Source organism: Mustelus asterias, chromosome 13 (assembly GCF_964213995.1).
Source record: "Mustelus asterias chromosome 13, sMusAst1.hap1.1, whole genome shotgun sequence".
NCBI lineage: Eukaryota > Metazoa > Chordata > Chondrichthyes > Carcharhiniformes > Triakidae > Mustelus > Mustelus asterias.
Window position 1 is genome coordinate 53,082,899 of NC_135813.1, and position 16,614 is coordinate 53,099,512.

Consider the following 16,614-nt stretch of genomic DNA (forward strand, 5'->3'; position numbering starts at 1 on the left):
CCCTTTCTGCCTAAGCCCTTCGAGCCAAAGCCCTTACAGCTCTCGCTCAACTCCCAGCTCACTCCGCTGCCCGCTCTCAATGCTGCCCGCTGGTTAGAGGGGCCTGTTTTTTATACCTCGCGTGCTAAAATAAACTACAAAAATCCTTCCCACATCACCCCGCTCCCTTCCTACTTCCGGTTCCCACTTAAACTCTTAACTAACTAAAATCCCGCAAAAAAATAAGGATTTAAAGTCGCTCTCTTACCCTATTAACTGCAGCCACCAAACACTCCTCTCTTGCTCCAGTTGAACAATGAGAGCCCACCCCCCAGGTAAGTAGCTTTTATATAAAAACCCACAAAAATCCTTCCTACATCACCCCGCTCCCTTCCTACTTCCGGTTCCCACTTAAACTCTTAACTAACTAAAATGACGTGCTTTGGAACAGAAAGGTGATAAGTATCCTCACTGAAAATGAACCAGCAGTGGTTAGCACTGCTGCCTCACAGTGCCAGGGACCAGGTTCAATTCTGGCTTGGGTAACTGTCTGTGTGGAGTCTGCATATTCTCCCCGTGTCTGCGTGGATTTCCCCCGGGTGCTCCAGTTTCCTCCCACACTCCAAAGATGTGCAGGTTAAATAGATTGGCCATGCACAATTGCCCCTTATTGTCCAAAGCTGTGAAGATTAGGTTGATTGGCCATGCTATCTTGTCCCTTAGTGTCTCAAGATGTGTAGGTTTGGGGGATTAGAGGAATAAATACGTGGGGTCGCTGGAGTGTTGGAAATTGTTGGAGTGTTGATGCAACGTAATGAGCCAAATGACCTCCTCTGCACCATAGGGATTCTATAATTCTATGATTTTATAACTCAGTTGAGGAACTGAATGGAGCAGTATGCAGGAGAGTATTGATGGACGTGTAAACCAAGAATGGCTGGCCTGCTGCTGTTAAGGAGCATGGAGGGGTCCTGCTCCAAGCTGGCAGAAGGGATCACCCACATTTGGCTCTCTCACTAGCTATTGCTCCATAAGATTAGAAAAGGGCACTTGGGTGTCCTTGGATTTGCATGGGCCAAATGGCCTCCTTCTGTGCTGTAACCTTTCTTTGAGTGGCCAAAGAATAACAATGGATAAGTAAAGTGTCCATATTTATCATGCATTGTGTTACAAAGCCACCTTGCAAACCATGGTTCTTAAGTCTGTATGTCATGTCTGGTTCAGTATTGCATGTTTATTATTGTATAGACAAAATTAATCAAAGTGATGCTGAGTGTCAGGAGTTGAAGTTTCATGCAGTTGATCTTGTTCACTTTGAAAAAGATGTTTGAAACAACTGAAAGACAAAAATTTTCAAGACTTTGAAAGGAATTGCCAAAGATGATTCAGGCAAATTGGCCACTCTGGCAAACACACATTGATACCATGGGATTAAAATTTTAAATGTGACAAATTTAGGAATGAGAAGCTAAGTTATGTGGAACCTTTTCATCAAACAGCTGATGAGATTGTGGAATGAGAAAAGGCCATTGAAACCGTGTAAGTTGAATTGAAGAGTAATTGGTGGTTTTGAAGTGATGATTGAAGAATATGGTGAGGAGGTGGGGTTGGGTTATGAAAAATATGAACGAATTCTAATGGCCTTTCCTGCTGGGTGATCTTAAGGGTTTTATGCATCTTGAGAAAAACCCTGTATTGCAGTGTTCTTACTGTAACAGTTAGTGGCCATGGCTGAGAAATTTTCATTGTGATGAACCATGAAGAAGTCTAACTGGAGGAACCTTGAAGAGCCTGGCTTCTGCTTGCTTCCATGTTATGATACAGCTAAAATCGATAACTCTCCATGGGAATCCTGATACATAAATCCTACCACGAGAAAATAATTATTTTCAGCATTAATGTCAGCAACATGACCCGAGCCATCATTGACTGTAATAGAGTTTGTTCAGAGATGACTGTGCTTGATGTGCTGCAATATATTTTGTGCACAGAGTGGTAACATTAATTTTGATCTTCAGGCAGGATGAAGAGCGGGGGCGTATGTACAATTACATGAACGCTGTTGAGCGAGATCTGGCAGCTTTAAGACAAGGTATGGGCCTGAGTCGCAGATCATCCACCTCCTCTGAACCATCCCCAACTGTCAAAACGCTAATTAAATCCTTCGACAGTGCTTCCCAAGGTAACTGTGACATTTTCTACTAGAAAATAATTATGTTTAAATTGTTTATGAATTCAAAGGAAACTAAATCCCTTTGGTCAGCTCAGAAGGGTCTATTTAATTACAAAAAGCATTGTTTTGATTTTCTGCATTTCCCCCCTGAAATATTCAGCACTGTGTTTAGACACTATTTTGTACAGATTGGATAAAGCAGAATTCTTCAATGTTGACTGCAATCTCTTCCCTCGCCTCCCACAGTAACCTGGGGTACATCCAATCCGGTCCCGGCGGCTTATCTATCTTGATGCTATTCAAAATTTCCAACACATCCTCTTTCTTAATGTCCACATACTCCATCTTTTCAGTCCACCTCAATCCTGTAGTACAACCACCCAGGTCTTTTTCCACCATGAATACCGAGGTAAAGTATTCATTACGCACCTCTGCTATTTCTTCCGGTTCTGTACAGACTTTCTCACCTTCACCTTTTATAGGTCCTATTCCTTCACATTTCATCCTTTTACTCTTCACATATGTATAGAATGCCTTAGGGTTCTCCTTAATCTTACCTGCCAAGGCCTTCTCATGACCCCTTCTGGCTCTCCTAATTTCTTTCATAACTCCCTTCCTACAAGCCGTATACTCATCTAGATCCCTATCAACGCCGAGCTCTCTGAACCTTTTGTACGCTTTCCTTTTCTTTTTGACTAGGTTCAGCACAGCTTTCATGCACCACGGTTCCCGTAACCTACCAACACCTCCCTGTCTCATCGGAACGTTGTCATGCAGAACTCCAGACAAACATTCCTTGAAAATCTGCCACCTTACTTCAATACTTTTCCTCGAGAATGCCTCTTTCCAATTTACGCCTCTAATCTCCTGCCTGATGGCTTCATATTTCATGGCTGATCTATTCTGGCCTCAACTCCTTTTCTGTGCCATTTCCCCTGCATTCCTCAAATGGTTTCAAAGGGAATGGAGTATAAAAATAAGTAAGTTTTGCAAAAGCTATACAAAGCATCAGTTGGACCATATCTGGGATACTGTGAACAGTTTTGCCCCCCTTATCTAAGGACAGATACACCGGCATTGGAGGCAGTCCAGAGAAGGTTTATCTCGGGTATAGAACATAGAACATTACAGCGCAGTACAGGCTCTTCGGCCCTCGATGTTGCGCTGACCAGTGGAACCAATCTGAAGCCCCTCTAATCTACACTATTCCAATATCATCCATATGTTTATCCAATAACCATTTGAATGCTCTTAATGTTGACGAGTCCACTACTGCTGCAGGCAGGGCATTCCACGCCCTTACTACTCTCTGAGTAAAGAACCTACCTCTAACATCCGTCCTATATCTCTCACCCCTCAATTTAAAGCTATGTCCCCTCGTGCTAGCCAACACCATCCGAGGAAAAAGGCTCTCACTATCCACCCTATCTAATCCTCTGATCATCTTGTATGCCTCTATTAAGTCACCTCTTAACCTTCTTCTCTCTAACGAAAACAACCTCAAGCCCCTCAGCCTTTCCTCATACGATTTTCCCACCATACCAGGCAACATCCTGGTAAATCTCCTCTGCACCCTTTCCAACACTTCCACATCTTTCCTATAATATGGCGACCAGAACTGTATGCAATACTCCAAATGCGGCCGCACCAGAGTTTTGTACAGTTGCAGCATGACCTCCTGGCTCCGAAACTCAATCCCTCTACCAATAAAAGCTAACGCACCGTACGCCTTCTTAACAACCCTATCAACCTGGGTGCCAACTTTCAGGGATCTATGCACATGGATACCCAGATCCCTCTGTTCATCCACACTACCAAGTATCTTACCATTAGCCCAGTACTCTGTATTCCTGTTACTCCTTCCAAAGTGAATCACCTCACACTTTTCCGCATTAAACTCCATTTGCCACCTCTCAGCCCAGCTCTGCAGCTTATCTATGTCCCTCTGTAACCTGCCACTTCCCTCCACACTGTCTATAACTCCACCGACTTTAGTGTCATCCGCAAATTTACTAATCCATCCTTCCACGCCCTCATCCAGGTCATTAATAAAAATGACAAACAGCAGTGGCCCCAAAACAGATCCCTGCGACACACCACTAGTAACTGAACTCCAGGATGAATATTTCCCATCAACCACCACCCTTTGGTTTCTTACAGCTCGCCAATTCCTGATCCAAACCGCTAAATCACCCTCAATCCCATGTATCCGTATTTTCTGCAAAAGCTTACCATGGGGAACCTTATCAAACGCTTTGCTGAAATCCATGTACACCACATCAACCGCTTTACCCTCATCCACCTCTTTGGTCACCTTCTCAAAGAACTCAATAAGGTTTGTGAGGCACGACCTACCCTTCACAAAACCATGCTGACTATCCCTAATCAAATTATTCCTTTCTAGGTGATTATAAATCCTATCTCTTATAATACTTTCCAATACTTTGCCCACAACAGAAGTAAGGCTCACCAGTCTATAATTACCAGGGTTGTCCCTACTCCCCTTCTTGAACAAGGGGACAACATTTGCTATCCTCCAGTCTTCTGGCACTGTTCCTGTAGACAATGATGACACAAAGATCAAAGCCAAAGGCTCTGCAATCTCCTCCCTAGCCTCCCAGAGAATCCTAGGATAAATTCCATCCGGCCCAGGGGACTTATCTATTTTTACCCTTTCCAGAATTGCTAACACCTCCTCCTTATGAACATCAATCCCATCCAGTCCAACAGCCTGCATCTCAGTACTCCCCTCGACAACACTGTCCCTCTCCAGAGTGAATACTGACGAAAAATATTCATTTAGTGCCTCTCCTATCTCTTCAGACTCCACGCACAACTTCCCTTTACTGTCCTTGACTGGCTCTAATCTTACCCTAGTCATTCTTTTACTCCTGACATACCTATAGAAAGCTTTAGGGTTTTCCTTGATCCTACCTGCCAAAGACTTCTCATGTCCCCTCCTGGCTCTTCTTAACTCTTTCTTTAGGTCCTTCCTGGCTAACTTGTAACTCTCAAGCGTCCTAACTGAGCCTTCACGTCTCATCTTAACATAAGTCTCCTTCTTCCTCTTCACAAGAGATTCAACCTCCTTAGTAAACCACGGTTCCCTCACACGTCTGCTTCCTCCCTGCCTGACAGGTACATATTTATCAAGGACGCGTAGTAGCTGTTCCTTGAACAAGTTCCACATTACAATTGTGCCCATCCCCTGCAGTTTCCTTCCCCAACCTATGCCAGCTAAATCTCGCCTAATTGCATCATAATTTCCTTTCCCCCAGCTATAACTCTTGCCCTTTGGTATATACCTATCTTTTTCCATTGCTAAAGTAAACGTAATCGAATTGTGGTCACTGTCACCAAAGTGCTCACTTACCTCCAAATCTAATACCTGGCCTGGTTCATTACCCAGTACCAAATCCAATGTGGCCTCGCCTCTTGTTGGTCTATCTACATACTGCATCAGGAAGCCTTCCTGCACACACTGGACAAATACCGACCCCTCTAAAGTACTCGAACTATAGCTTTTCTAGTCAATATTTGTAAAGTCAAAGTCCCCCAGTACAACTACCCTGTTACTTTCGCTCCTATCCAGAATCATCTTTGCAATCATTTCCTCTACATCTCTGGAACTTTTGGAGGGATTTTCATACGAGGAGAGGTTGAAAAGTTTGAGCTTGCACTCATTGGAGTTTAGAAGAATGAGAGACGACCTTATTGAGACATGCAGGATTCTTGGGGCCTTGACAGTGTAAATGCTGAGCAAATGTTTCCCGTTGTGGGCGAGTCTAGGATCAGAGAGTATAGTGTCAGAGTAAGGGATCACCATAAGACATAGGAGCAGAATTAGGCCACCCAGCCCATCGAGTCTGCTCTGCCATTTAATCATGGCGGATATTTTTCTCGTCCCCATTCTCCTGCCTTTTCCCAGAACCCCTGATCCCCTTATTAATCAAGAACCTATCTATCTCTGTGTTAAAGACGCTCAATGACCTGGCCTCCACAGCATTCTGCAGCAAACAGTTCTGCAGATTCACCACTCTCTGGCTGAAGAAATTCCTCCTCATCTTTTTTTATAGGATCGTCCCTTTAGCCTGAGGTTGTGCCCTCTGGTTCTAGTGTAAACATCCTCTCCACGTCCAGTCTTTCCAGACCTCGCAGTATCCTGTAAGTTTCAATAAGATCCCCCCCCCCCCCCCATCCTTCTAAACTCCAGCGAATACAGACCCAGAGTCCTCAACCGTTCCTCATACAACAAGCTCTTCATTCCAGGGATCAATCTTGTGAACCTCCTCTGGACCCTTTCCAAGGTCAGCACTTCCTTCCTTAGATATGGGGCCAAAACTGCTCACAATACTCCAAATGGAGTCTGACCAGAGCCTTATACAGCCTCTTTTAAGATAGGTATGTTCAAGGCTGAGATAATCCGATTTTTAATCAGTAAGGGAATCAAGGGTTATGGGGATAAGGTGGGAAAATGGAGTTGAGAATTATCACATCATATTAATCATCTCATTGAATGGTGGAGCAGACTCAGTGGGCCAAAGGGCCTACTTCTGCTTCTATGTCTTATGATCTAATTATATAACACCAGACAATAAAGTGGGAATGATCTCAATGCAAACACAAGAAAATGATTCAAATATTCATGATTCTAATCCAACTATATCTTTACAGACACGTAGAAATTTGGAAAGGTAGAAAAATTTGCTACATCTATCTTATACTCTAATATCTTGGGTAAGTATGCCATACATGTAAACCAACTGGCAAACTGTTGTCAGGTCACCACACTCCAAATTAAATGACAGATGTGACCAAAGCAGAATTTATAGATTTTCCAACAAACCACTCGGGCATTTTTCATACCATGAGCCAACCGGTCTCTCTGAACCTCTGTCTTTCTCATGAGGGTTTCTAATCTCCACATTTGCTGAACCTTCCTTGGAATCGTCTACAATCGTTGCTCCTAGTCAGATGGTTTCAACCAGGATCCAGCTCCAGGGTTTCAATTTCACCTCCCAAGATTCCTTTCTTTTGGATCTCCAAGTACACTCGTGTTTCTAAGCACACTTTCAGCTCTCCGACCATGCCAAGCAGAACACCAAAGTAAAAGTTTATTTATTAGTCACAAGTAAGGCTTACATTAACACTGCAATGAAGTTACTGTGAAATTCCCCTAGTCACCACACTTCGGCGCCTGTTTCGGTCAATGCACCTAACCAGCAAGTCTTTCAGACTGCGGGAGAAACTGGAGCACCCGGAGGAAACCCACGCAGACACTGGGAGAACGTGCAAACTCCATGCAGACAGTGACCCAAGCTGGGAATCGAACCCAGGTCCCTGGCGCTGAGAGGCAGCAGTGCTAGCCACTATGCCACCATGCTGCCCCATTGCTCCAAAAGAGTACATTTGCCCTACGGCCTGTAGCACAGTCACCAAACTTTGGTTGCCTCCACGGATCTTCAGACTTCTCTCGATCCCAGTTTGTTTAAAGTCTCCTCCCTGCATCTCTTCTCTCTTTAATTTGGAGAAGTTGATGTGCTCCTTTCTCTCAACTTAATGCGATCTGTTTCTGATCTCTGGCCTCGTCTCTTATCTGGAACCTTCTCCTGGGACCTGTTTCTACCCACTCCCTGGTTTGAGATCATCTTTGCTTGGGACCTTTTCCCTGCCTCCATCCCTGGGATATCTTTTTTTGAATGGCGCTTTGGTTCATGTCACCTGACCTCAGGTTTCACACCATTTCACTCCCTTGCTTCATTTTCTTCTGCGATGTGCACAGGTCCAGTCCCTGTCCTAAAGATGTAAATGTGCACATACTGCACATCTGGCTTCTGCATGTGTAAAAGTCCAGAGGCCTGAACTATGACTCCGATTTAAACTTATGTTTTATTTCTCTCTTTCATCACAACGTGGGCTGCAGCAGTTCACCACTTTCTCTCGGGCAATTAGGGATGGACACTAAATGCTGTCCTGACCAGTGACGCCCACATCTAGAATTAGCTTTGTTTAAAAAGCCAAGCCCCAGTGTGGTGTTGAGTAGACTTACCTGTCCTGGAGTAATATTTGCCAATGTCTGACTCTTATTGAAGGTCTTTGCCATGAATATGGCTTCAAAAAGCGAAAGAGGGTGCACAATCTTTTGAAAGATATGTAGCGATGACCAATTTTCAAAAGGTCCTTATCATTTATACAAAGATTGAATGTAGCTTTATGGTCTGTTGCCTGTGGAGTTAAGGACTGATCTTTGAGCCCTGGTGTTGTCTCTGAAAGGAGAACATGGAATGAAGAATGATCAAAAAATCTCAACCCAATAACAGAAATCCAGTAGGCAGTGCTCATTTAGAGAAAACCTGATAATAGAAAGCAAAGTTCAGGTGGCAGGGTGAGCAAATGTCTTTGACATATAAAGCTGCTTTTCAAACTGGGGACATCTTGATATTTTAATCTAATATGTTAGAAAGTCTTTTGCAGATGGCATGCCTATTGTCACAGACTGCCCTGGTTCCTGGAACTATTCAGACAGTGTTGGCAGTGCTCTGTGTTCATTGGGTTAGACGGTGCAGATTGTGTAAGCCCTACTTTTAAATGCTTCTTCTCATCTCCAAAAAGAAAATATATCAGAATGCCAACACACCAGCTGGCTGCTGTTCAAAATATTGTAATTCAAATATGTAACTTGTCTTTTTAAAATACTCACACTTGCTTAATGTGCAAGTAAGCATTTTGCAGGAGGGGTAGGTTAGGGTGGCTAATATGGTTATGTTAATTGGATATGGTAGATGCTGTTTAAGTTGCTCTTTGAGCGAAAACTAATTATTTTGTTTTTCTAGTTGTCCCAAACACTGCGGCAGCTGCCATTCCACGAAGCCCTCTGAGTCCAAGCCCTCTGAAAACGCCGCCAGCAGCTGCTGTGTCACCAATGCAGGTTAGTAAGTATCCACGGCACATCTGACTGTATGATTTGATTTGATTTATTATTGTCACATGTATTAGCATACAGTGAAAAGTATTGTTTCTTGCGCGCTATACAGACAACGCATACCGTTCATAGAGAAGGAGAGAATGCAGTGTTACAGTCATAGCTAGGGTGCCGAGAAAGATCTACTTAATGCGAGGCAGGTCCATTCAAAAGTCTGATGGCAACAGGGAAAAAGCTGTTCTTGAGTCGACTGATACGTGACCTCAGACCTTTGTCTTTTTCCTGACGAAAAAAGGTGGAGGAGAGAATGTCTGGGGTGCGTGGGGTCCTTAATTATTCTGGCTGCTTTGCTGAAGCAGCGGGAAGTGTAGTCAATGGACTGAGGAGTTTTCCAATGATCCTTCTCCTGGGGTGGTGATTATTGAGACTGGCTTCAACTCTGAATATTGATGTACTTTCCCACCCATACTTAAGATTTCACAGTTCTTGGGCATGCAAACTTTTTAATTTAATTAGTTGTTTCACAGTTCCTGTTTCCTTACAAATCATTCCATTTACACAGCCTGGAATCTTGACAGTAAATGTGGAGAATTTATTTGTGTATTTCTATAAACTGATTATTCTCATTTCTAAAGAACTTTTTTAAAAAAACAGAACCATTGATATTTATTAGTAGAGTATATATGGACTTTAATGGTCTTTGAACTGAGTGAGTATGTGCAATCTCTATAGCTTTTTGTTTTTACATTCACATTACGTTGTGCTGATTAGGATAACCAGCAATTGAAAAAGGCAGTAGCAATCATGAGAATGGCAGCACTGCGGCAGGAAGAGGGCAGTGTTGTTCCTCAGACAAAACACACATCTCCATCATACTTTTGTTTGTAAAGTTTTCTAAAATGTTAATTATAGAGTCATAGTCATATAGTTTTGAAGCACAGAAAGAGGCCCTTCAGCCCATCTTCTCTGTGCCAGTCATCAAGCACCGATCCTAATCCCATTTTCTCGAGCTTGGTGCTTAGTCTTGCATGCTGTGGTGTTTCAAGTGCACATCTAAGTATTCTGGGTACCATTGATTGCAAGTGGTTGCAGAATGTAGTGGTAATGCTCAGCTGAATTGTTCTGTCCTTCAATCATTTAATGGGGTAAACTACAGTCTAAGATATCAGTCTGTAGAGAGGTTTGCATTATCAAACTAATGATATGAAAACTATCTTTCTAGAGCGAGGTCTGTATGATTGGCAATGATGTCGTTCAAATTTTTTTGCTGTCATATAGGATCTGAATACCACTGAATACCATGTCGATAAGTATTGTTGGATAGCCAGTTGAAATGTCGTGTTGAGATATTCGGGTGCAAGTTAGAAACTTAAGTGCTCCACCTTGACTGATCAATTCCTGTTTAAAGGACTAGCGTTTAGGGCCATAAGTAAGATTGTATGTACACCATTTCTGAGCTGTTTGAAATACTTCAGTATAATTTAATATTTATCTACAGCAGCGTGTAAGCTTAGGTAAAGTTCTGCCTCGCTCAAAGAAAACTGAGGATACCAAGTTGTTGGGGATTTACCTGCTTCAGACAGCCTCTTCCAGAGGAAGATATTCAGTTCTGAATACAAATGAGAGTAACGGTTCATCTGTGGCGTGCAGTCAGAGCCAAGTCCATCACACCACGAGTGGTTCAGCTGCAAAAGGGGGTATAAGAAAGAGTGGAATTGTAATAATGATCGGTGATTCGACTGTTAGGAGAATGGGCAAGCATTTCAGAGGAATCCTGAAAGAGAGATGTGGTCTGCAGTCAGAATTTAGGGCTGTCATAGAGGTTTACAGCATGGAAACAGGCCCTCCGGCCCAACTTGTCCATGCCGCCTAGTGTTTACCATTAAGCTAATCCCAATTACCTGTGTTTGGCCCATATCCCTCTACACCAATCTTATCCATGTAAGGTAGGTTGAAAATGAGAAAGCAGGACCTCAAATGTTGTAATCTCCAGATTGCTCCCAGTGCCATGTGAAAGTGAGTGTAGAAATAAGCGGATAAGATAGATAGCACAAGAATAGGGAATAGTAGCTAATATGTGGGGTCAAAGTAAAAGTAAATCAGGGTTACGATGAATGCAGTGTGTGTGGAAAGTAAGGTTGTTGGGTTACAGGTGCAGATTGCCATGCAGATACATGATACTGTGGTTAAAACAGAGAACTGGCTTGAGGAAGGGCAGGGCTGGATGTTAAATATCCATGGATACAAGGTGTTCAGGAAAAGTAGGAAAGGAGGAAAAGTAGGAAAGGAAGAAAAGGAGGAGGGATGGCAGTATTCATTAAGGAGAGCATTGCAGTGCTGGAGAGAGAGGATGTCCCAGAGGGCTCAAGAACAGAATCTATTTGGCTAGAGTTAAAGAACAAAAAGGGTGCAATTACATTGCTCAGTGTAGTCTATAGACCGCCAACTAGTGAGAAAGATGTCAAGGAACAAATTTGCAAGGAAATTACAGAGAGATGTAAGAATTAGAAAGTGGTTATAATGGGGACATGAATTACCTGAATATATTTTCGATTCATTTGTGGGATATGGATGTCGCTGGCTAGGCCAGCATTTATTGCCCATCCCTAGTTGCCCTTGAGAAGTTGATGTGCTGCCTTCTTGAAACGCTGCAGTCCACGTGCTGTGGCTTGACCCACAATGCATTAGGGAGAGAATTCCAGGATTTTGACCTAGCGACTGGGAGAGAACAGTGATTATATTTCCAAGTTAGGATGGTGAGTGGCTTGGAGGGGAACTTGCAGGTGGTGGTGTTCCCATGTATCTGCTGCCCTTGTCCTTCGAGATGGATGTGATTGTGGATTTGGAAAGTGCTGTCCAAGGATCTTTGATGAATTGTTGCAGTGCATCTTGTAGATAGTAGCAGCTGTGTGTACTGAGCATCGGTGGTGGAGGGAGTGGATGTTTATGGATGTGGTGCCAATCAAGCGGGCTGCTTTGTCCAGGATGGCGTCGAGCTTCTTGAGTGTTGTTGGAGCTGCACCATCCAGGCAAGTGGGGAGAATTCCATTACACTCCTGACTCGTATCTTGTAGATGGTGGATAGGCTTTGGGGAGTCAGGAGGTGAGTTACTTGCCACAGTATTCCTAGCCTCTGACCTGTTCTTGTAGCCACTGTGTTTATGTGGTGAGTCCAGTTGTGTTTCTGGTCAATGGTAATACCAAGGATGTTGACAGTGAGGGATTCAGTGATGGTAATGCCATTGAATGTCAAGGGGCGGTGATTAGTGTCTCTTATTGGTGATGGTCATTGTCTGGCATTTATGTGGCGCGAATGTTACTTGCTACTTATCAGCCCAAGCCTGGATATTGCCTGTAGAAAACTTTAAAACAGTCCCCTTAAACATAAAATATATATATATATTAGCACATTATCATCACAAAACTTCCTCAAGTTCATATTATACAATCAAATTAATCATTTATTTGAAAATTGCTGACCTTGTGTTTTAAAATTTTTACCTGCCCAAATGTATTCTTCAGTTAAGTACAATCTGATCTTGTCTTGTGGCCTGTAAATTTCAGGATAAAACCACCCTACCCGTCTTTGGAATTCCATGTCAGAGTACATTGCTGGGCAACATTGCCTGCTCCAAACCTCTTCCAAGTGTGTTAGTTTTTTTTCATGGATGTAAGCATTCTGCCAAGGCTGGCATTCATTATCCATCGTAATTGTCCTTGAGAAGGTGATGGTGGGTTGCCTTCATGAACTGACTGCTGTTAGGGAATGAGTTCCGGTATTTTAACCCAGCAACAGTAAAGGAATGGTGCTTGCAGGTTTGTTTTCAGCAGCTTTTGCGTGAATATCCTTTGTGGTCCTGAGTGATGTTACGGATTTGGAAGCTGCATTTCTACTGAGGCAGGGATAAGAAAAAGCATTGCATTAGCACATGGCTGGTGCGTTTTGACCACAGGGAGAAAAAGAATCCAGTTCTAAAATGAAACTATTTGGAGAAATATTCCATTCCCTCCCACCAATATTTTTAATTTCGTGTGATGTTTGTTACAATGCTGAATATGCCCCAGTTTGAAAGCAAGAGAGTGTGGAGAGAGATATTTGTCAAAGTTTGTAGAGTAATTGGTAGGTAATAATCAACTGGGGCAAACAGGGGAAGGCAATGAAGGAAACTATCACACAGTGGTAATGTTGCTACAGAACGTGTTCATGGTGATGAGACAATGAAACTACACACCGAGCGTTGGCTGGTACCAGGTTTGTGCTGTAAGCATTTTCCTGCTGAGCATTATGTATGGACCATGTTGAAAATGTATGAACTGCTTCTTGCTATCAGTAACATTTAGTGCTATCCACTGGCTACATATTTCATTGGTTAGGAGACCGACATAGTGATTAGCACTGCTGCCTCACAGCTCCAGGGACCTGGGTTCAATTCCGGCTTTGGGTGGCTGTGTGGAGTTTGCACATTCTCCCCATGCCTGTGTCAGTTTCTACCGGTGTTCTGGTTTCCTTCCACAGTCCAAAGGTGTGCAGGTTAGGTGGATTGGCCAAACTAAATTGTCCCTTAAGTGTCCCAAGATGTGTAGGTTAGATGGATTAGCCATGGGAAATATATAGGTTTATGGGGATAGGGCAGAGGGAAAGGCCTGGGTAAGATGCTCTGTCAGAGAGTCAGTGCAGACTCGATGGACCAAATGGCTTCTTCTGCACTGTAGGGAGTCTATGATTAACAAGAGCTTAAAGCAACTTGCATTTTTAAAGTGCCTTTAAAATAGCAAAACATCTCAAGGCATGCAGGAGCTTAATTGAGCAAACATTTAGACACGTTAGGACATTACTAAATTTGGCTGGGAGGGGGGTTGTCAAAGGCCAGAGTGGAGAGAGTGATTAAATAGCAGTGTTGCTATTTACTTATGTGATTTACTTATTTACAAAGAGGAAAATAAATTAGAGTTGCTTTAGGGGCTGATTAGGGTGGAATTTTCTTATTGAGGTTTGGATGCAATTTATTCTTTAATCAGTAGATGGTGGTCAGTCACTGAAAGTTCCCTATGTGATAATTGGCAGATGCTGCGCATTGCTAAAGTGAGTTAGTAAATCTTCATACGGTTTGTTCATCAAATAGTTGACAGGAGTGCAGGTGATGTCTGCGGCAGTATTAACCTCATTCAGTGGTTTTTTGACAGTACTATTGGTTCTCATGTTACTGTTAGTACTTACCTAGAAATTCAATGTTGTCCCCAATAAATGTTGATGTCAAAATTAATGTTGCAAAGTCCAAGGCTATGCACTTAGGAAGACATAGAGGAAAGCTTACCCTCTTGCTCCCTTACCCTTCAGATTGTTCCTCTCAGGGTTTATATATTTGGGTATTTCATTTACCTTCTCACACCAAGAATTATATAAGGCACCCGACCCCTCCCCCCTGCATCTATTAAGTGGGACTTACATTGTTGATCCTCTTTACCGATATCGTGGCTGGCAGATAGCACTGATTAAGATGAATGTGCTGCCTAGGTTGTTTTATCCTTTACTGATGCTGCCAATCTGGCTTTCTGCGAAGGTCCTAAAGGAAATTAATGAAGTGTTTAGTTCCTTCTATATGGAGCAAAAATAGACCTCACTTAAAATTGCAGCTTCGCTCTCTTGCCCATTCCGGGTAACACAAATTTGCCACCCGGTTTTATGGAGCATGGATGTTTGGAAGGTTGGGGCACTCATTAGGTTAGGTGGCATGTTTAATAGAGCTCTGTGTTATCTTTTGAGCTACTTAGTGAACAATATGGTATTCCGAGACCCTCTTTCAGATATCTGCAACTCAAGAGACTTTATTCTTAAGACATCTCTGCATCTTGATACTAGTGTCCCCTGGTGGGAAAATCCTGCTATTTATGGAACCAAAGCAATTGATCAGCAAGTTTTATGACGCATTATGTTCTAGATCCGATATAAATATTAAATGATTCTTTGATCTTGGGGGAAAAAGATCTTGCAGTGAATATTGATGAGGAGAACTGGTGCAATATCTGGGAAAATGCCAATACAATCTCAGTCTGTAATAGAATGAAGGAAACCCAAGTTAAAATATTACAATGTGTGCATATTACCCCAAACTTAAGACACAGGACAAACTTAAGACACAGCAAAATACTCACTGTGCCAAAAATGCAAATTGGTGAGAGGTGACAATACACATTGTGTCTGGTCCTGTGTCAAAATTAGATCCTACTGGTTGGGCATACTTAGAGTTTACGAAAGTATTTGACCTGACCTTAGGGTTTGATCCTTTGTACTTAATTCTGTGGCCCCCCAGACAAAAAGATAATTGACACCAATAATAAAAGGCTATGGAACAGTTGCAGCACGGAAGAATTAGCGATTAGCTGCTGGATTAGTGATAAATCATCTTCTTTTCAGAATTGGCATAAAATTATGATGGAATGTTTCCCAATGGAATTCCTAACCTGTATACTCCAATCTAAATCAGATGCATTCCAGAATGCAAGTCCTTGAGCGCATGTTCGGGTACACTGAGGGAGAATTTAACATGGCCAATGCAGCTAACCAGCATGTCGTTTGGACTGTGGGAGGAAACCTGAGCACCCGGAGGAAACCCATGCAGACACGGAGAGAACGCGCAGACTTCGCACAGTCAGTGACTCAAACTGGGAATTGAACCTGGGTCTTTGGCACTGAGAGGCAGCAGTGCATGCCACTGTGCCACAATATATGGAAACTCAGTCAATGAGTCTATTCAAGGCTAAGATTGATGGATTTTCTGATCCCAAGAGAACCAATGGAATATGTGGCTTGGGCAAGAAGGTGGAATTTTTGTTGGGGATCAACCACGTCCTTTTAATGGTGAGCAGACTCTGGATTCACAGCCTACACCTCGAATTTCTTCTGTTCTTAACCAGGATTAAGAAAAGTCCTCCTATGTCCCATCCACAAAAGGCATGACAAATCCAATTTGGCCAATCACTACCCCATCAGTCTACTCTCGATCATCAACAAAGTGATGGAAGGTGTCATTGATGGTGCCATCAAGCAACACTAACTTACCAAAAACCTGCTGACCATGGTACAGTGTAAGGACACTGTGCTAGTTAACAATCCACTGATTTGAAGATCATTATTACTAAGACTAGCTTTTTATTCCAGATTTATTTAATTGAATTTAACTTCCCCGGTTGCTATTGTGGGATTTGAATTCATGTCTGGTGTGTTAGCCCAGGTGTCTGGATAATTAATCCAATATGCTGTTTCTGTAAGGAAAAGGCAGAAGAGGATTTATGCTATACCATTGAGCTGGATTACCAGGAAATGGGACAAACAATTGTCTTCTAGTTTATGAAAGGTATTAAAAGATTAAGATAGCAATTTGCCTGATGGATCAGTGTATTGTTGAGCCATACCAAGCTGAAAGCTGCCAATCTTGATTCCTGTTTAGTGCTGAGTTCACTGTTTCCAGCTGGAATAACAGTGAGAAGCCACTTCCAGGAAGAGGAGAAATTAGACAGAGTTCCTGTTTCTCGTTTCTAT

General features: G+C 42.8%; 1 protein-coding gene across 6 annotated transcripts in view; it reads left to right on the top strand.

The window, feature by feature from the left end:
- specc1la (sperm antigen with calponin homology and coiled-coil domains 1-like a) overlaps window positions 1-16,614 on the top strand; it is a 364,982-nt gene that overhangs the window by 187,373 nt on the left and 160,995 nt on the right. For all 6 annotated transcript variants that reach the window (XM_078226760.1, XM_078226763.1, XM_078226764.1 and 3 more), the window contains exons 8-9: window positions 1,998-2,161; window positions 8,986-9,080. In XM_078226760.1, the coding sequence (XP_078082886.1) occupies window positions 1,998-2,161; window positions 8,986-9,080 (259 nt within the window). The remainder of the gene's footprint in view (window positions 1-1,997; window positions 2,162-8,985; window positions 9,081-16,614) is intronic.